This window comes from Antedon bifida, chromosome 2 (assembly GCF_963402885.1).
Source record: "Antedon bifida chromosome 2, ecAntBifi1.1, whole genome shotgun sequence".
NCBI classification, from domain to species: domain Eukaryota; kingdom Metazoa; phylum Echinodermata; class Crinoidea; order Comatulida; family Antedonidae; genus Antedon; species Antedon bifida.
The window spans coordinates 26,839,664-26,858,483 of record NC_136227.1 but is presented as its reverse complement, the minus strand read 5'-3'; the positions used below and the strand labels follow the sequence as shown (position 1 = coordinate 26,858,483).

The 18,820-nt window shown below is 33.0% G+C and overlaps 1 protein-coding gene across 6 annotated transcripts in view; it reads left to right on the top strand.

Annotated features, from left to right (window-relative positions):
* Positions 1–18,820, top strand: part of LOC144858828 (kazrin-like) — a 74,206-nt gene that overhangs the window by 19,184 nt on the left and 36,202 nt on the right. For 2 of the 6 annotated variants that reach the window (XM_078714951.1, XM_078714952.1), the window contains exons 1-2: positions 7,060–7,407; positions 9,685–9,905. In XM_078714951.1, the coding sequence (XP_078571077.1) occupies positions 7,332–7,407; positions 9,685–9,905 (297 nt within the window). In that variant the 5' untranslated portion in view covers positions 7,060–7,331. Of the gene's footprint in view, positions 1–591; positions 709–7,059; positions 7,408–9,684; positions 9,906–18,820 lie in introns of those variants that run through there. The other 4 variants (XM_078714950.1, XM_078714946.1, XM_078714947.1 and 1 more) reach the window with 3 other exon arrangements.

The following is an 18,820-nucleotide window of genomic DNA, read 5'->3' as shown; positions in this document are numbered from 1 at the left end:
TAACCTTGGGCAGAAACTGATCCCATGTGGGCATCCAAGTGGGTCTTAATTATTTCTAGCACAACACCACCTAGCTATTGTTTTCTAACAAGTTGCTGATTGGTCAATGAAATCGATTCTATGAATGTAGGAATTTCAACTTTGTGTGTATGGCTTTATTGCATTGTTTGTGACATTGTTTATATTGGTTGCGATAATTTATAGTCCATAAACATCCTGGTTATGGAATGAGAAAGTATATAATCACTTCTACTCAGTGAGAAGAATTGTGAGAAGCAGTGCAGAACATATGACAGATGAGTTTATTTGGATTAAAAGGAAGAAAAGTGATAGATAACCACCTGTGTACATATTGTGTTATTCTTAACCTGTTGACAAGTCTTTTATACCTGTTTGACTCAATGTTTGGATATTGATTGTGGGAAAACACTACAGTTAGGTAACATCAGTGCCACAAGTGGATAATAAACAGTTCATCAGTGGATTGAATTTTATTACATTTGGTCTTTCAAAGGATAATAATAATGATCATTGATTGATATATACAGGCTGCTGCTATAGTATTATACTGTATGAAATATAAGGAATATTAATTTTGGATTATCAACACCTTTCGTGGTGTCAGTTTCACAATGATTTCTGTGCAAAGAGTGTGGCTAACAGAGGATTGGATGAACTCTGACTACGGATTTAACTATATGGAACTAGGTTTGTTTTAATTCTCTTTTCATTCTAAATCTAATTAAAATAAAAAGGATAACCAAGGGTTAAAGGTGGGAACCTCCCATTGGCTTCATGCCTTATTGAGCTATAAATTACACCTTTTCGCAACATTTCTTGTGTGAAAAGGTGTAGACCGACATAGCATTGGCTTGTACAGTACCTTAATTTCTGTGTGAAAGAGATTCAAATCATTTGGTCACCATCTGTTTCCCTTCTATCCTTCTAATGAAACACACACACACAAACTTCTATTACTTAATTTTGAAAATATCTGTTTAATTATATTACAAAAACTAATTATCTAAATAAAATTGCCAAAAATAAGAAATGTTAAGCAATGTACAGTAGGCCTATAGTATGTTTGTTTAAAATTAAAAATTAATCTATATTTGGCATTAAAAATGTAAAAATATCATTAATTAATATTATACAACATTTTAGTACTATCACTGACTTTAACTACAGCTTGAGGATATGATGTCACATTGTTTTGTATATACAGGAACTATTAAAGTGACTTATTTACTAAACATCAACTCCCACAAATTAGAGTTGAATTTACAGTAATTTAAATGTAGTTGAGCTTAACTTTTTAAAATGTAATTACTTTTCATTAACAACATTTATTTTGATTTATATATTTTAAAACCTCAGAAACGTGAACATTTATTCTATACTGCCCGTATATATTATTATCGTGCCTAGCTTACTTGAACTGGCATACATAATGTAGGCACCAACATGGTAGTCAATTGGTGAATACACTATTTATTAGTAATACTGAATAGCGAATTTACAACAAAAAAACGTCTATACGCTTAAACTACAACCATGTGCAAATGAAAGATAAAAAAGAAATGAATGAGAAATTAAAACTAGAAAAGTAACAAAAACTTTGAACACCCCTTATACAAGAGTGGTATTGTCCATGAGCCACACCCTCATGTGGCAACCCTGTCCATACATGTCTTACCATTGTTATAGGATGTTATGTACGTTTTTTTGTGGTTTTGTAAAAACAAAAAATAGAAAATAAAAATTTGGTAATTAACTTGTTAAAACATGTTTTTTTTTATTATTTTAGGAATTAAATTATTAAAAAAAATATTACAAACTTATGTTAAATGGATGCATTGTTTTGAGGAGAGCTAACTCGCTAAATACAGTCTAAATTACACAATGGCTGATCCAGAGTCATCCAAATGTTGAAATCCTTGAATAGCTGGGACCATATTTTGCCTACCTGGTTTACCTGACATACCACTGTAGGTATACAGTACAGTACTTTAGTATAAAAAAGGAAGATTACTATTATTGATAAAAAAAAGTATTGTTATGTTAACTTCTTCAACATTTCCTTTTTCAAGTTATTTTTTACCATAAAGTACTGTACTGTACGTCCCCTGTGGCATTGGGATTTTTTACTGGAAAAGGAATTCTTTACAAAACAAAAATAGTTATTTTTTACTTGTAATTTAAAGCTGAGTTATATTTTCAGTACTATGAACAATGTGAATGGAATTCATAACACAATAACTACAAACAGCAACCCCATGTTGAGTAACACATTTATGCTTGACCACACCGCAATAAGGGTTGTTGGATCATGCGTAAATACCCAAGCTGCTTCTGGTTGTTTTTTTGCAATAGACAAGAATTCTACATTTTAATCACTGTTAAAAATCAAGATTACATCTGATGTTTTGTTATTGAAGTTAATCCAAATTTTGTTACTGTATCTTTTGGCATATTTATTACAGTAATTATGATAATACAGTTTAGTTATAATTAATTCATTGATACTTCTGATAAAAATGCCATGTTTTAAGTCAAACAAGTATTGTATGCTTATTTCTGGTTGGCTTTAATTATAAGTAAGCTACCTGGCATGGCTCAAAATCTTGGAGCAACCTACAGTAAGAATGTATAGTAAAAGTAAATGTTTAAAATGTTTGTTTGTGGAAGACAACATGAATTATTATTTAATATCAATGAATGAGACTGCATCTATATTTGAAAAAGAAAATGAACTATAACACTATTACATCATAAGAATTCCCCAAAAGCCCTCTATTGAGCCAACAAAATACTGCAGTACAATTTAAAAATAGCTGATGCAGTCCTTCAAATTTTCCAGTGTCTCAATTTCGAATAATTTCCATCAATTTCCTAACAGCAAGGTATAAATCTGCAAAACAGTTTATATTCTTTTGTTTGCTATTAATATATAATTGAAAAAATGATAAATATTGCTTTATTTCATGCTGTATTTAAAGAGTAGGAAATGCATAACTGCTTAGTTATAATAGTAATGTTTCACACTCACAGCTTAAATGTAATTAGTCTGGGCGTACCATACAGTAGATAGTACATTTAAAATGTGTTCATATAATAAAAACTCATTTTTATAGACCTGTAAAACTGTTCAAGGGTATTTGATCATTAATATTTTATACAGGAAACTTAATCAGACTATAATATTGTTACATGAAATGTCAATGTTAAAATTAGTATAATAAATTCACAATAGAATACACAGACGATGACAAGCTCACTGAGGAATAGATAGCCGATACAAATGTTATTGTGTTTAGTAGCCCTTTAGTGCTATAAGTGCCCCATGGCATATGTCACTATAATTGATATATCTTCCCACGCTATATTGTATAATATTCCATAAGAAAAATATAACGCTTTTATATATGATCAACTTGGCTAACTTGTCATTGTTGATCGGAGGAGCAACTTGGTATTTCATATCTAAGAAGAGTAGCATTGTCATGCATTTATATTCATTGGATATACACTATTATTGTTTTGGTATTTCATAATTTTTTTCTGTGGATATATTTTCTTGGATTTAATTATACCACTTTGTTTTATCGTTTGCAATTTTGGATTTATGACGTTTATGTGTGAAGACTGAGAATGAAGGATGAGAAGAACTTGCATGAATAGATGTATGCAAGATGTAAAAAAACGACCAATATTGAGGATGGACCATTTATTTAAATTGATGTATAGATAGGTATTATGGTATTATGGTCATTAGTCCAAAGCACGATAAGAATCATTCAGTACCGGATTCTTGTATTGTTTGTACATGTACAGTAGTAATACTTCCATGGACATTTAGTTTTTTCCCAATGTTGATACAAATATTGGGGATACACGTAACTGGTATCATAGAGCAAAGATACTGTTAGAGATCGCCATGTCTTGCCAGGGTTTTTGCCCAGCAGTGGTCTGACAGTGACTGACTACTGTATGATGATGATAAAGAATCTGTAAAATTGAAATGTCCATGAACACATTAGTATTGTACTAAAAATATATATATTTTTTCAATAGTGTTGAGTAAAGCTCAGGTTGAACATAGAGCAAAAAGCAGATCTTTGCTGTATGGATTGAACCAGGTGGTACATTCTATAAGATCTTCATTATCATTTGATGTGAAGCATATGGTCTTTTTATTATGAGTGTATATGGCCTCAAACCAAATTTCAAGATGGAATTATTGATTTAAATCCATCAAAGGTGTGATTGAATTACAGACTTTTAGTTTTTTTTTCAAGTTCAAAGTTTTCAATAAACCGAACCAGGCCATAGGTAAACAACAGGTGTGTATACAGATACAAAGGTGATTAAATATAGCTTTTCATACCAATTGTCAAACAGAAATGAAGATAATCGTTTCCACAATATAGTACAACCTACAGTTTCTTATTTATTTTTGACAATTGATATTAATTCTATAATAAATCACCTGTGTATCTTTATAAACACCTGTTGTCTGTTTATACCCTTGCTTTCAGTTATGACATGCTTTTAGTAACTTGATATAGAAAAAAGATATTCTTATTACTGTCATTATATAATTATTGATGGTATGGCGTGATGATCAATTTTTATTGACTACTGTAGCCTTGTCTTTTGCATTGAGAGATCCATTTTGTCAATACATTCATGCCAGGCATCAAGCCTTACTGTACAATGTCTTCATTTCATTTTCAGGATTCATTTTAATTAAGTATCATGCTTCATTTATTTGACTGAAGGATATATTAACTTTGTTTATTTTTTTATAAAAATATCTTGAATATAGGCTATCTTTTAAATCTGGAATTTAGGAAGTATTAGAAGCTATTGAAGTTTTTAGATTTTGTTTGATACATTTGTTTGTCTTTTTTCATTTGTTGTTTCAAGTTATTACATTTTGTGATCTGTGCAGGTACTATATTTATACAAATAATACTACTCAACTGATTGTGGATTGTTTAGTTATGTTGTAATTTATTTTACTGTAAAAAACAAATAATCTGTAGTTTTGGAAATATATTAGATTTATTGTACCTGTAGTTGCTTTATTTTTTTCATGTACTTTAATATCTTTGTCAATTTTAAATATTAGTTTGTTATTTTTCATTTGTTATTTTGATATTTCTATTAAATTTTGAGTTTTGTTTCAATTGATATTGATTTTGATAATCTTTAAAAAAGTGATCCGTATTATCTGGAGTGTTGGATTTAGTTTCTTTCTCATGGCATTAGTATCCTACAGTACTGTATTATTAGTACAGTACTTGGATTTAATTTGACATGAATTGAAGTATAGATATTAGTTTAATACCAACAAAAAGGAACTTAACTTTGGAATTTTTAATTTGATGCTCAAGTATTATGATAAATTCATTTGGTCTATTTTGGGTATGTATTTTTTTGTATTATCTATTATCTGATATCTATCTAAAATGTCAAGTACAAAGAATTGCTGAAAGTTAAGTAGGGAAAAGTTGTTAAAATTAAATCTCTTCACTGATCAGATCCATAGAATAGCTTGGAAAACATTTACTTTTAATACTACAGTAGTGCTTAGAAGTAAAGAAACTTAACTTTGTTAAGTGTGTATGCTAATTTCAGTTGATCTGTAGGGTATTTTATTTTGTATTCAATTCAAGATCAAGCTTAATATTGTTGAAACTAAAATAGGCAAGAGTAAATTACTTTAGCTCTTCCCTGGTCAAATTCATAACAGATCTAGTACATTTGTTTACTAATACTACTGTAGTCACGCTACAGTATATACTGTACTGTAGATGCAAGTTATATGATGATTTTGCCAAATTTTAGTCAAATTTAATTAAAATATTTTTGTTTATTTGTTAAATTTTCAGACAATTTTAATTTGTAGAATTAATTACTAATCAGTCTAATGTATATATTGTTTTATCATGCAATATCATAGAGCCTGTCTTTCTCGTAGACCCCAAGTTCACTATTTTGAACTTTAATGCCTTGGGCGTTAATTTAGGCTGAGACGAAGGAAGTTTGCATTTTAAATCCACGGTTATTAAACATTATATCTATAAATTCATATTTCCCAATTAATTCTGGAAAAGAAGTTGAAGAAACGGAGAGTTATTGCTTATTTCCATATTGTACTGTCTGGCTACTGATACACTGGAAATTATTCAAAGCATTAGGTATTTTGTCAATTGGTGGAACATAACAGTAATTTTATTTTCTGCTTGAAGAACTTTTATTCAGGATACAAGATTTATTACTGGTGTTTCCTTACAAGATGTGTCTGGTGTCATAAACATGTTTTGGTTTCTTTTATCTGATGTTTTATGATGCTTTTATTGAATGCAAATTACAAGGTTTTAATGTTTGAAACTATGGATTTTTTTTTGAATATTCAATTTTTTCTTAAAAATCTGTTTAGACCTTTAATAAAAGATTGATTGTTTTTTATCATCATTTAATATTCTGAACTAAGAAATAATTAGTGTAAACTACCTACAGTACTAACTACTGCAACTGACCATTCAATTCGATATCAAAATTCAAGGTGCTACTGTAGATTAGCATATGATACCAAAGTCATGCATCAATGGTTTTGACCGAAGTCAAGTGACCAATCAAATTGATTCTTGCATACCAAATTTTCACCCTGATTGGGAAACTGTTATTTATCATCAGTTAATCACTAACTTACTTTGAGTTTAAACAAAACATCACTAATTAAAAAAAAGTTACCTTATTAAACAATACTTAACCATTACTGAATATACTATACCCTCAAGTACTATTTTATTGTCGAATGTTTGATCACTGGAGGTATAATTTAGATTTTCCAGGCCTGAGTATACCATAAAGTTTTCATCAATTTTTTTAGCTTGAAAAAAACCCAAAACAAATTATTTTTTAATTTACAACTACACTTCAACTTGCTTGCTGTGTTTATAAATATAGTTAGATGGATTATTTTAATTTATTTACCAGTCCATCTCAATGTTTTGATGGACTTCTATTGGTTTTTATGCTGTAGGTTTGATCACTTTCTTTGTTGTGTGTTAATTTATCCAAGTTTGTCGGCTGTTATTTGAAACTCTCTTGAGTAACTCTTTAAAGTATCAATCTGAAAGCAAGAGAAGGAAACAACACTGTAAATTGTCCTTGCATTTAAAATCGGGATATCGACACAAGCCACCAAGTTTTGAATTGGCTCCAAATTGAATCGAAAGAACAAGCGATTGTTATTAGCTGGACTTAATTGTAGTTGTGTTTGCCTTTTTATTGGTACGGTGCGATTGCTCCGGTACACTATGTTGCAAACAGTGAATAAGGATATATTTGATGGGGCTAAAATGAAGCGGACTTTTGATAGCCGATTGATTCTTGGTAGGTATTTTATTTTCATTGCAATTAATTTAATTACATTTTTTTGGTAGATAGTTTCTTCAGTTTTATGAACCAGTAAATTAGTATTATTATACTAGTGTGAATCACTAGTACTTTTAGGCCTGAGTACTTTAATGTGAATTACACAAGACTTTAAAATCATTTTGCAAAACATAAAACAACATTAATTTGTAATGGTATTTAATTAAAAATGTATATTTTTGGGTGGATTTTCCCTGTGATAATTTATCATTTTGTGAAATCGATCTTTCTGTTTTTACCAGTATTTAAGCCTACGGTACATTATTATAAATGCGTCCTGTTGATGATGATGATGATGACATTATATCTCAATTATAAGTCAATTTACTGTAACTATGTTTACACTTCAACCTGATTTTATGAATTTAGAACGTTTTTTAATGTAAAAAACTGCCTTATAATCATACATTAATACAGTAAAAAGTGTAGTTACTACTGTATCAGTAACAGTAGTAAAATAATGTTGAAATGATTAATTTTCAATCATACAGTATATTTTACCTACAGTAATTTGGAACATCAAAATGTACGATACTAAATGCTCTTAATTTAAAGTACTGTATATTATATTTTTATCAATAAAGAAAGGCAACTTGTGGTACTGTATGCTTGTTGAATATTATACTTTCTACCATAAATTTGCTACTGTATGAGGAAATCAGTAGTCAAGAGTGAGTACCGGTAGGCGGCCTACGTAATGTTAAAGCACTTCCCTTGTAAGTTGGCCATTGATTGAGTTTTGGATGTTGGAACATTATAAATGTCACATATAGTCACATGTTCTGGATAGAATTTCCTTTTACTGATGAAGTATGAAAGTAGGGTTAACATCCTTAATATTTCGGCTGTACCAATTAGTACCCCCGGAAAGACAGCTTAATATAGTGGTAACAAAGCTTCAATACCACAGTGGCTATTGATTAAAAGTTGTCAATGCTGATCAATGTATGTTTATATATTTATTTTTGTTCGAATGATGATTTTCAATTACTTAAGCTCTGTCTACACTATCAAATATAGTTTGACAAAAAAAGTGTGATGTGCCCAAATATGTGGTAGTAATATGATGTCATCGTGTACATAATGGACACATTTCATATCTTTGTCACATAAAGTTTGATAGTGTAAACAGAGCTTAAGTGTACATAAATGCACAAAAAAAGAAGCATTAGAATGGTTTAAAATACACCAACAGTTTCTGGTCTCAATCACCAATAACCACTTTTGAACTTGTCTCCGGTGGAGCAATTTTGAGCTCCAATGCAACCACAGTCTCAATTTGACGGTGAAAACAGTGTGAACAGTCTAACTTCTGCTTAACAAACTGCATTATGGGACCTATAATTACATCATTTTATAGCGAATCCTACTTGGCGAAGCTGGTTTTAAGCTTAGCTACTAAAACCCATGCCAAAGAAAAAATGTTTGTTTGAGATTCTTCAATAGAAACAGAACAGGTACTATAGTACAGTATACTTTACATTAGTAGGGAATTGAAGCTAGAATTTGTTGGTGTTTCAAAATTCACTTTGAAAGTAACATTAAGTTAAGAATATGTAAAAAAAATGCAACGTAACGTGAATGTCCTTAACATTGTGTTAATATTTATAGACCTCAGGTGCAATGATTGATAGGAATAATGATGATAAAAAACATCAGTTTCATACTTTCTGTTCCGTTTACATAATAAAACAAAGACATCATTCTTGAAAGGCACTCAATAAAGTATTGTATAGTAAATTTGAATGCGATTGTTTCATTTTCTTTTTCTTGTGCTAATTAACAACTTCCTTATTACAGCCAAAGTTTACATTACATTGGATTATAGAATCATTAACTTCAATTAAAGTGGTTCATTTTTAAACTTCTTTAGAAATTCAAAAAATGTGGTGTGTGATACCTTGTTTTCTTTATACAATGATTATGCACAATGAAAGTTGTTGAATGATGGTTCAGAGTATGCTAGGCTAATTACTCTGGGCCTACAAGACATATTGGGTGGTATTTTAAATTCAAAAGGAGCAATAAAGTAACAAGTCAGACTTGGGTATGAAGGCACAAATTTGTTCGTTTTACCCTTATATTTATAACATACTGTACAGTACATATTAATAATATACATACTTCTACAAAACACCATCTGTTTTATTACTGATATTCTCCGATACATTTCTCTATTTCTGAGACTTTCTCTATTACACGATAATGTATATTGTACTGTTTGTATTTTTTCAGCAATCCAGTCCCTAGACACTCTCAATGACCAGATAGTCCAGTTCATCCTCTCGCCAAAGTCTTCCGAAAATGATACAAGTATCTCACACCCACCTGAACGAGATTCCCTCAAGTCAAATCTGGCGTTGATGAGACGACTACTCGTTGATGCACAATCAAAATTCCGTAAGGTCATGGAGGAAAACAAAAGGTTAACATCTCGGATAGATAATTCACTACAGGTGAGAAACACATTTAATTCCATTGTGAGTATCAAACGACATAGATAGAATGTGCTACTAGTACAACAAAAATGAGCACATGTACAGTAGTATACATTATAGTTTGCGTTACACCCATTTTCTGTGGACTTTACCAGGGCCGTGGCCACCAGTATGGTTGGTAAGGTTTCAACCTTACCACCTTTCACGGAAGCCTTTGAGAACCCAGCGGCATGAAAAGAGATTTTTCCCTTTTCTTGCGAAAACCGGACCACTTTATTTTTCATGGCTACATCACTGTATGCACTTTCATTTCCCTAATTTTACTCCCTATGAAGATGTGCATTACATTTGATCAGTTACAATATAATCAACATACCAATTTAATTAATTAATTTTATAACATTTCTGATGTACAGTAATATTGGTCAGATGCACCTCTGCACTATTCTGATGTACTTAATACTATATGAGAACATCTTGTTCCCTGACATAAAACTACTCCACAGTAGGCCTACAATTATCATCCACATGTGATATCAATTATCAGAATCTTTATTGTATTGTGAACACTCTATTGTGTATTTGGTATTGTGAACGTGACATATGACTTTACAGTATAAAGATATATTGCAACTTTATATAATTTTCGAAAATGGATTGACAATTCGGTCTTTATGATTGCATGTATTCAATATTTTTCTATTAAACAATATCTTATGGAAATACTTTATTACACCTAAAAGACATATTTAAGGGATCAGTATATGTGTGGCCTTCATATGGTCTATATTTCCTATAATTAAATCCTTATTGTCTATAAAGTTCTTAACCAAACTTTTAAAAAACTTGTTCAAGCTGTTCATGATGGTGAAGATACAGTTATGCTATCATTTTTAAATAATCCTTTCCAATTCTAATTTTGATTAGATTTTAAAGGTTGAACCCAAACACAAAATACATATAGTAATAAACCACAATATGCATCGTCATATCATATTTTATTACAGATAATTTCATTTCCTATACGAACAAATATTTTTAAAAATGATATTTTTCATCGGAGTGTCTTCACTAAAAGTAACTTCTCAAACAGAGTTTGCGTTTAAGTACAGCTTCTATATTTATACTGTACACCAAATATTAAACCACCAAGATAACTTATATTCTTCAGCGCTTCTAGGGAGATACTGTATATTTGCATACTGCATTTTTATCCAGCATATTGTACAGTAGGCCTCCCAGTGACATGACGCAGAGGTTTGAAGCCCATGGTTTACAAACCCTAAGTGGCCCTCCAATGCTGGGGGCCTGGGTCGTTTTTAGCCCTTTTCAACATATTTTAATGCATTTTTTTTCCTCTGGCCACTGCTCAGGGGCCCCAAAGCTGGCTAGGTTTAGCCAGTGAGCTTTCATAGCCGTTGCACCACTGGGCCTACTATACTGTAGGTATCGAAATACATATTTCTGAACATTTGTATTTTTTATTTAATCATTTACCTTATTAAAGCTAACAATCTAAAAAAAGAACTAAGATTTAAATAAGATTAAAATAAGATTTAATGTTTACAAATGTCTTTTCATCTGTTCTTTGGATTTCCAATTTGCACAAAGAGATCAGTAACAGGAAACACCTTAAGTCTATTGTTTCCCTTTTGTATTTCTTTATCCTGGAAATTTCCAGGTTAAAAATTAAATAGGAACAATTTTTAAAATATGATATACAGTCATGTTATTGTTGTAGCATAGGGATTAAGTAATATATGTTGGTATATGAATTTCTGAGGGTCAGATCATGACAATTTTGTTCAAACAAATGAAAATCAATATAACCCTTCCATCCGTTTTGTTTTTATCTAATGGCATATTATGACCATGCAGTAGTTTGCTAAAATTCTTTAACTGTAGTGTAATGGATCGGAAAGCTTCCGAAGTTTCTTATACCTACATTATTGGTGGCGCAATATATTGCATTGCATTGCTATTGTTCACTACTGGTATTCGCGGCGTATTTGCATATCAGGTGAATGATTATATCGAATAGGCTGCGTGAGCGTTGGTTCTGCAGAAGTTGTTTTAGTTGTTGTCTGAGTAAGACATGTTATATACTGTATTTCTTTTAAGTGTGGATTCTCGCCAATACTGTGAGTAGATAATTATTTTCTATACAACCATAATGTTTTACAGTATTACTCCATGTGCATAACCGAGTTAAGTTGTTATCGTTCATTATTTGTAACGACAATGAATTCACTGTTTATAATTTCTCTTTGATATACAGCTTTGTCTTATTAGATAGCATCCATGTTGAAGTTAGTTGTATCACATACCATGTTGAAGTTAATTGGATAACTTACCAGGTTGATGTGATTAGTAGTATGAAATTGGTGTATTGGATCCAGGTATAAGTTCGTTAAATGTTATATACAGTAATACTAATGTTATATACAGTAATACTAATTGATAATTAGTGAAGTGACCATATTATAGTAAGCTTGCTTGTGATTGTTTTTATTGTTAAATTATATTACACTGCTGGAAAAATAATAATTATGACGTTGTTTTATACAGGGTTTGTTCCTGTTTAGAAAAATAAATGATACAGAGTAAATGCAGCCTCATCTTGCGTATTGTTTTGTTGCATGGGATACATGGCTTCACAAACCAAACCTTAATGGTCTAAACCTAGCAAATCAATATTAAGGATTCCCGAACCACGACAAATTGGCGTCACGGACAGGATGGATGCAACGTTTCAAGCGTTCCTGAAGGAGGATTGCATTGTGTATTTTCAACAATTGTTTTACCAAACCCTGGATCGTGCATAAGACAAGGAGTATTGGACAGATAAGATTTATGAACTTAATTTAATTTTAGAACGGAAAGTGTATGGTTTTATATATATTACAGAATCTTTGTTCCGATGGACATGGCAGCCAGTGTGTTGTTATTTAAGATGATGTTGTGAATTGATGCTTATACTTACCTTATATGAAATATTGTTACTTTTGTATTACATTTACGATACTTATTTTTTGTATTGAAACTCTGTTTATTGTAGTAGTGTTTAAAGTATTTGTAGTTACTATAATATTGTCACAAATTCACCTTCTGCAATGTCGCTAGGCGAATCTAAATCTGAAGCAGCTGCAAGCGGCGATGGCGTTAATGATATGATTGCGGCATTAACTAATGTTTTAAAAGGCGTTTCGGTTCAGAAAGCTCCTCCGATTAAGTTAGTAAAATTTAAGGGTGTTCCAAGATCTCCTGGGGACCTTACGTTAAAAGAATGGCTTGAAGATTTTCGAATTTATTGTGATCATTATTCGTTGGGCGATGATGATCGATACGATACCCTGATTAGTCATCTTGGTGGCTGTGCGAAGGATGAGGTTAAATGCAGTATGAGCATGTGTGAAAATGGGAAGAATGTGAAAGCGGCTATAAGAATTTTAGAACTCGCTTTTAAATCGGAGGATTCTGTTGCATCATATAGTTCAGCATTCTATTCTAGGCAATTGTTACCGGGTGAAACCTTGGCTGAATATAGCCTTTCTTTAATGAAATTGTACTCCCAACTTGTCGAAGCGTCTCGCCCCTCTGAGCAATCCGCTTTGAGACATCTTCAAGATACTACTTTAAAGCAGCGTTTAGTGGACGGTGTTCGTGATCCTACAGTTAAGCGTGAATTACGTCGCATTGAGCTAGCTTTTAGAGGAAAATCTTTTTTTGATATGCGCGAAGAAGTTCTTGAGTTGTATAAAATTGATATTGTTAGGACAAATCCGCGTGCACATGGCGTAGAATGTAATGAACGGCCCTCAGAACTATCAGAAGTAAAGCGAGAATTGCAAGCATTAAAGAAACAAATTAGCGAAATTCAGCGTTCCCAATTTATATCTAGTCCACCTAAGTTTAATCAAAATTCTACAGGTCCTTTAAAATGTTACAATTGCGGTAAAAATGGTCATACCAAATCTGATTGTGAAATACCTTCTGGGTTGTGTTGGTTTTGTAGAGGAAGAGGTCATTATTCATATGCATGTCCACATAAGAATCGTAGTAGTAATTCTAATACTCCGGGTATCCAACGTAGTGATTCAGATACGCCTACTCAAGATATAATTAATACTGTTTCTAAGTCACAAGCCAATCATCCAATTCCAACTGGTAATGTTGAACGTGAAGTTCATATCCCTGTTGTTGCCACGGACAATAATGGAAATATGTCTAACGCCCAATCCTTGAAATGTTCCGATGCTGTTTTAGTAGATAAATTAGTAGCCAGAAGTCCATGTACTATCGTTAGAATAGGCTCAACTGAGTTAGGTTGTATCTTGGATACAGGGGCTGAAGCTTCAATAATTCCGTCATCGGTCTATAATAAGCAGTTAAAGTCAATTGTTGGAGAGCTGGGATCTGTTAATGGACTTTTCATGAATGTTATCGGTGTTTGTGGGGTGGAGGTTCCAATCGAAGGATATGTAGAAATTCCCATTGTTATAGGTGAACAAAAGTTAACTGGTAGCTTTTTGGTAGTTTCAGATGCTGTCACTGTAACTAATCATAGTAATGAATATCCTGTTTTGATTGGGTGTAACATTTTACGCGAATTACAAGGTTTCCATCTATTACGTGATCTTTCACAGGTAACAGCTACACATGTTGATGCTCCATGGAATAGAAAGGCTGAAATTCTTTTGCAAGTAGATGAGGATGAATCAAGTATCTTAGTTTCTTTGCAACATTCTGACGTGACTGTTCCTTGTGATTCACATTCAGACATTGTTGACGGTAGTGTAAAATCTGATATTGATGATTGTAAATTTAGTGACCACACCCAAAGTCGACTCGTATCCGTCGGTTCTGTGCGTAAGTTATATGACATTAATCACTCTTATTCTAATTCTTTTTGTGGTACCGAGTTAAATTCTGAGAGCCAGCAGTTACCGCCTGGGGTAATTATCAACGGTAACCTTGATTGTGTGGAAACTCAACTAGTGACTAACCTATTGTCCAAATATAATCATGTTTTTTCTCATAGTGCTTTTGATGTTGGAAAGTGTGATGTTATTCCTCATGTTATCAATTTAAAAGATGAAACTCCAATTAGACTACCATATCGTCGTATTCCTCCTCATTCTATATCAAGTGTTAAGTCTATGTTACAAGAAATGTTAGACCAGGGAATAATTAGGCCGTCCAAGAGCGAATTTGCAAGTCCCATTGTGTTGGTCAAAAAGAAAGACGGGTCTTTGCGCATGTGCGTTGATTATAGGAAGTTGAATTTCCAAACGTTGAAAGATTCATTTCCCCTACCACGCATTGATGAGGTTTTAGAAGTACTCACTGGGTCTTGTTATTTTTCTACCTTAGATTTATCTCATGGATTTTTCCAAATTATAATGGCAGACGAATCTATTAATAAAACTGCATTTAGGGTTCCTTGGGGACTGTATGAATTTGTTCGTATGCCGCAGGGTCTGTCTAATAGCCCGGGAACATTTCAACGTGTAATGGAATATGTATTAGGCGACATGAATTTGACTCAGATTGTGTTGTACTTGGATGACATTTTGATATTTTCTTCTTCGTTTAAACAACATTTATCTAGATTAGAAAATGTGTTGTCTAGATTGTATAAGTATGGGTTAAAGGTTAAGGGCAAGAAGTGCGATTTCTTTAAGACGGAGGTAACCTATTTGGGTCATGTTATTTCATCTGCTGGAGTTGCTGTAGACTATGGGAAAATAGAAAAGATACTGACCTGGCCAACGCCAAAAAGCATTACTGAACTTAAATCATTTCTGGGACTCTCTTCATACTATCGAAAGTTTATTTGTAATTATGCCAAAATTGCTGCGCCTTTGCATTTGGTAACCCGGTTGTCTGACACACAAGCGGGGAAGGCCCACAGGTTTCGTTGGACTGAAATTGAAGAAGCTGCATTTGTTGAATTAAAAAATGCTTTAACTAAACCCCCAGTTCTTGTATATCCCAAATTTGATGAACCATTTGTTATTGAAGTAGATGCCAGTTTGAAAGGTTTAGGTGCTTGCTTGTTGCAGGACTCTAATGGTTCTCTTCATCCAATTGCTTATGCAAGTAGAAGTCTTCGTGGTGCTGAATGCCGATACCCTGATTTATCGAGTTTTAAGTTGGAGTTGTTGGGGCTAAAATGGGCAGTGGTGGATAAATTCGCTTCTTACATTCAGGGTTCAAAGGTTACCATTTTTACTGATCATAATCCTTTAGCGCATTTAAAAACTGCAAAGCTTGGCGCTACAGAAATGAGATGGGTCTCTCAGTTAGCTATGTTCGATATTGAAATCAAATATAAGCCAGGTTCTAGCAACAAATGTGCCGATACTTTAAGTCGTCGTCCGATTAGCGTGTGTACAGATTTTAAGTCAGATCTAGGAGTTATCGCTTCATGTCTTAATATATATGTTGATTCTCATCCCTCAATTAATAAGTGTAAACCATGTATTGAAATTGATCAATCATCACGTAGTATTAACAAGGCAATGTCTATTTTTCCTTCTTACTCTCATGAGCAGTTGGCAGAATGTCAGAAGAAAGATAGGGAATTGGGAGAAATCTGGAAATTATGGATGGAAAAATGGTGTCCTGGTGACCGCTACAATACAGATAATTCTAGAATGTTGGGCTGGTTGAGACAGTGGACAAGTTATAGAGAGATTTGTGGAGTTCTGTATAGAGAGATCAATGAAGATATCCATGGTAAAATTCATCAATTGTTAGTGCCTACTAATTTGCGCAATCTTTTTATAGATTTATGTCATGATAAATGGGCTCATCAAGGAGTTCAACGGACTATACAACTTCTAAAGCGTCGATGTTTCTGGCCAGGTATGAACGGTGATGTACGTACGCATATTTCCAAGTGTTTTAGTTGTGTATCTAGTAAAGTCCCTACACCAACGGTCAAACCCCCTCTTCGTCATATTCTAGCCTTTCGTCCCGAAGAGATTCTTGCTATAGATTTCTTAAAGATGGATCGTGGAAAGGGAGGCTATGAGGACATTCTTGTTATGACTGATGTGTTTAGTAAGTTTTCACTAGCGGTCCCATGTAAAGATCAGACGGCTGATACAGTGGCTCGTGTATTGAGAGATAATTGGTTTTCCCATTATGGTGTGCCAGCACGGTTACATTCGGATCAAGGTAGATCCTTTGAGGGTAAAATTATTCGAGGTATATGTAGTCTTTATGGCATGACAAAATCTCGCACTACGGCGTATTGGCCTGCAGGTAATGGGCAGTGCGAACGTTTCAACAAGACCTTATGCAGTTTATTGCGTTCTTTAAGCCCGAAAGATCGACACAAATGGCCCGAATTGCTGCAGCATATTGTGTTTATGTATAATTCCACCCCTCATACCGTTACAGGTGTAACACCGTATCTTCTTATGTTTGGTCGTGAACCATTAATTCCATTAGATCACTTTATTGGAGGTGCGGAACAAGATTGGTCTGAGGATTATTTGACTAAAGAAGCTGATCTCATGAAGAGGGCATATGAAGTGGTTTCACGTAGAATCAAATCAGCAGCAGCTAAAGAAGAGCATCGTTATAAGTCTTGTTCTCCGAAGGAAATATTAGAAATTGGTGATCGGGTTTTACTTCGCCGAAGACATTTTAATACTAGACATAAATTGGCTAATAAGTTCGAGGAGCACTCATATATTGTTGAGACTATTAACAAAGAAGCAGACGTTTTTGGTATCCGCTCTGCAGTTGGGGGTCCTTTGAATTATGTTAACCGCAGACGATTGCGATCAGATCCTAGGAGTGTGGTGGAAGAACCGGTACATTTTGATTGGAATGAGTGGTTGCCGTATGATGGTCTAGAAGCGGATGTAAACTATAAAGATGAAAGTTGTGAGTCTGAATCTGACGATGATGTTGAAAGTTTTAAGATTGTTGTAGATGTGAATTCTGATAAACAAATAGATGTTGAGCGTGATGATTCGGGAGTAATTCCAAGGCGATCATCTCGTTCTACAAAAGGTGTTCACAAAAATCGATATCGTTTACCCATGTCCACTCTTCAAAAATAAATTTGTTTGTTTCGCTCCTTTTGGGTCAAAAGGGCATCCAAGCGGGGAAATTGTAATGGATCGGAAAGCTTCCGAAGTTTCTTATACCTACATTATTGGTGGCGCAATATATTGCATTGCATTGCTATTGTTCACTACTGGTATTCGCGGCGTATTTGCATATCAGGTGAATGATTATATCGAATAGGCTGCGTGAGCGTTGGTTCTGCAGAAGTTGTTTTAGTTGTTGTCTGAGTAAGACATGTTATATACTGTATTTCTTTTAAGTGTGGATTCTCGCCAATACTGTGAGTAGATAATTATTTTCTATACAACCATAATGTTTTACAGTATTACTCCATGTGCATAACCGAGTTAAGTTGTTATCGTTCATTATTTGTAACGACAATGAATTCACTGTTTATAATTTCTCTTTGATATACAGCTTTGTCTTATTAGATAGCATCCATGTTGAAGTTAGTTGTATCACATACCATGTTGAAGTTAATTGGATAACTTACCAGGTTGATGTGATTAGTAGTATGAAATTGGTGTATTGGATCCAGGTATAAGTTCGTTAAATGTTATATACAGTAATACTAATGTTATATACAGTAATACTAATTGATAATTAGTGAAGTGACCATATTATAGTAAGCTTGCTTGTGATTGTTTTTATTGTTAAATTATATTACACTGCTGGAAAAATAATAATTATGACGTTGTTTTATACAGGGTTTGTTCCTGTTTAGAAAAATAAATGATACAGAGTAAATGCAGCCTCATCTTGCGTATTGTTTTGTTGCATGGGATACATGGCTTCACAAACCAAACCTTAATGGTCTAAACCTAGCAAATCAATATTAAGGATTC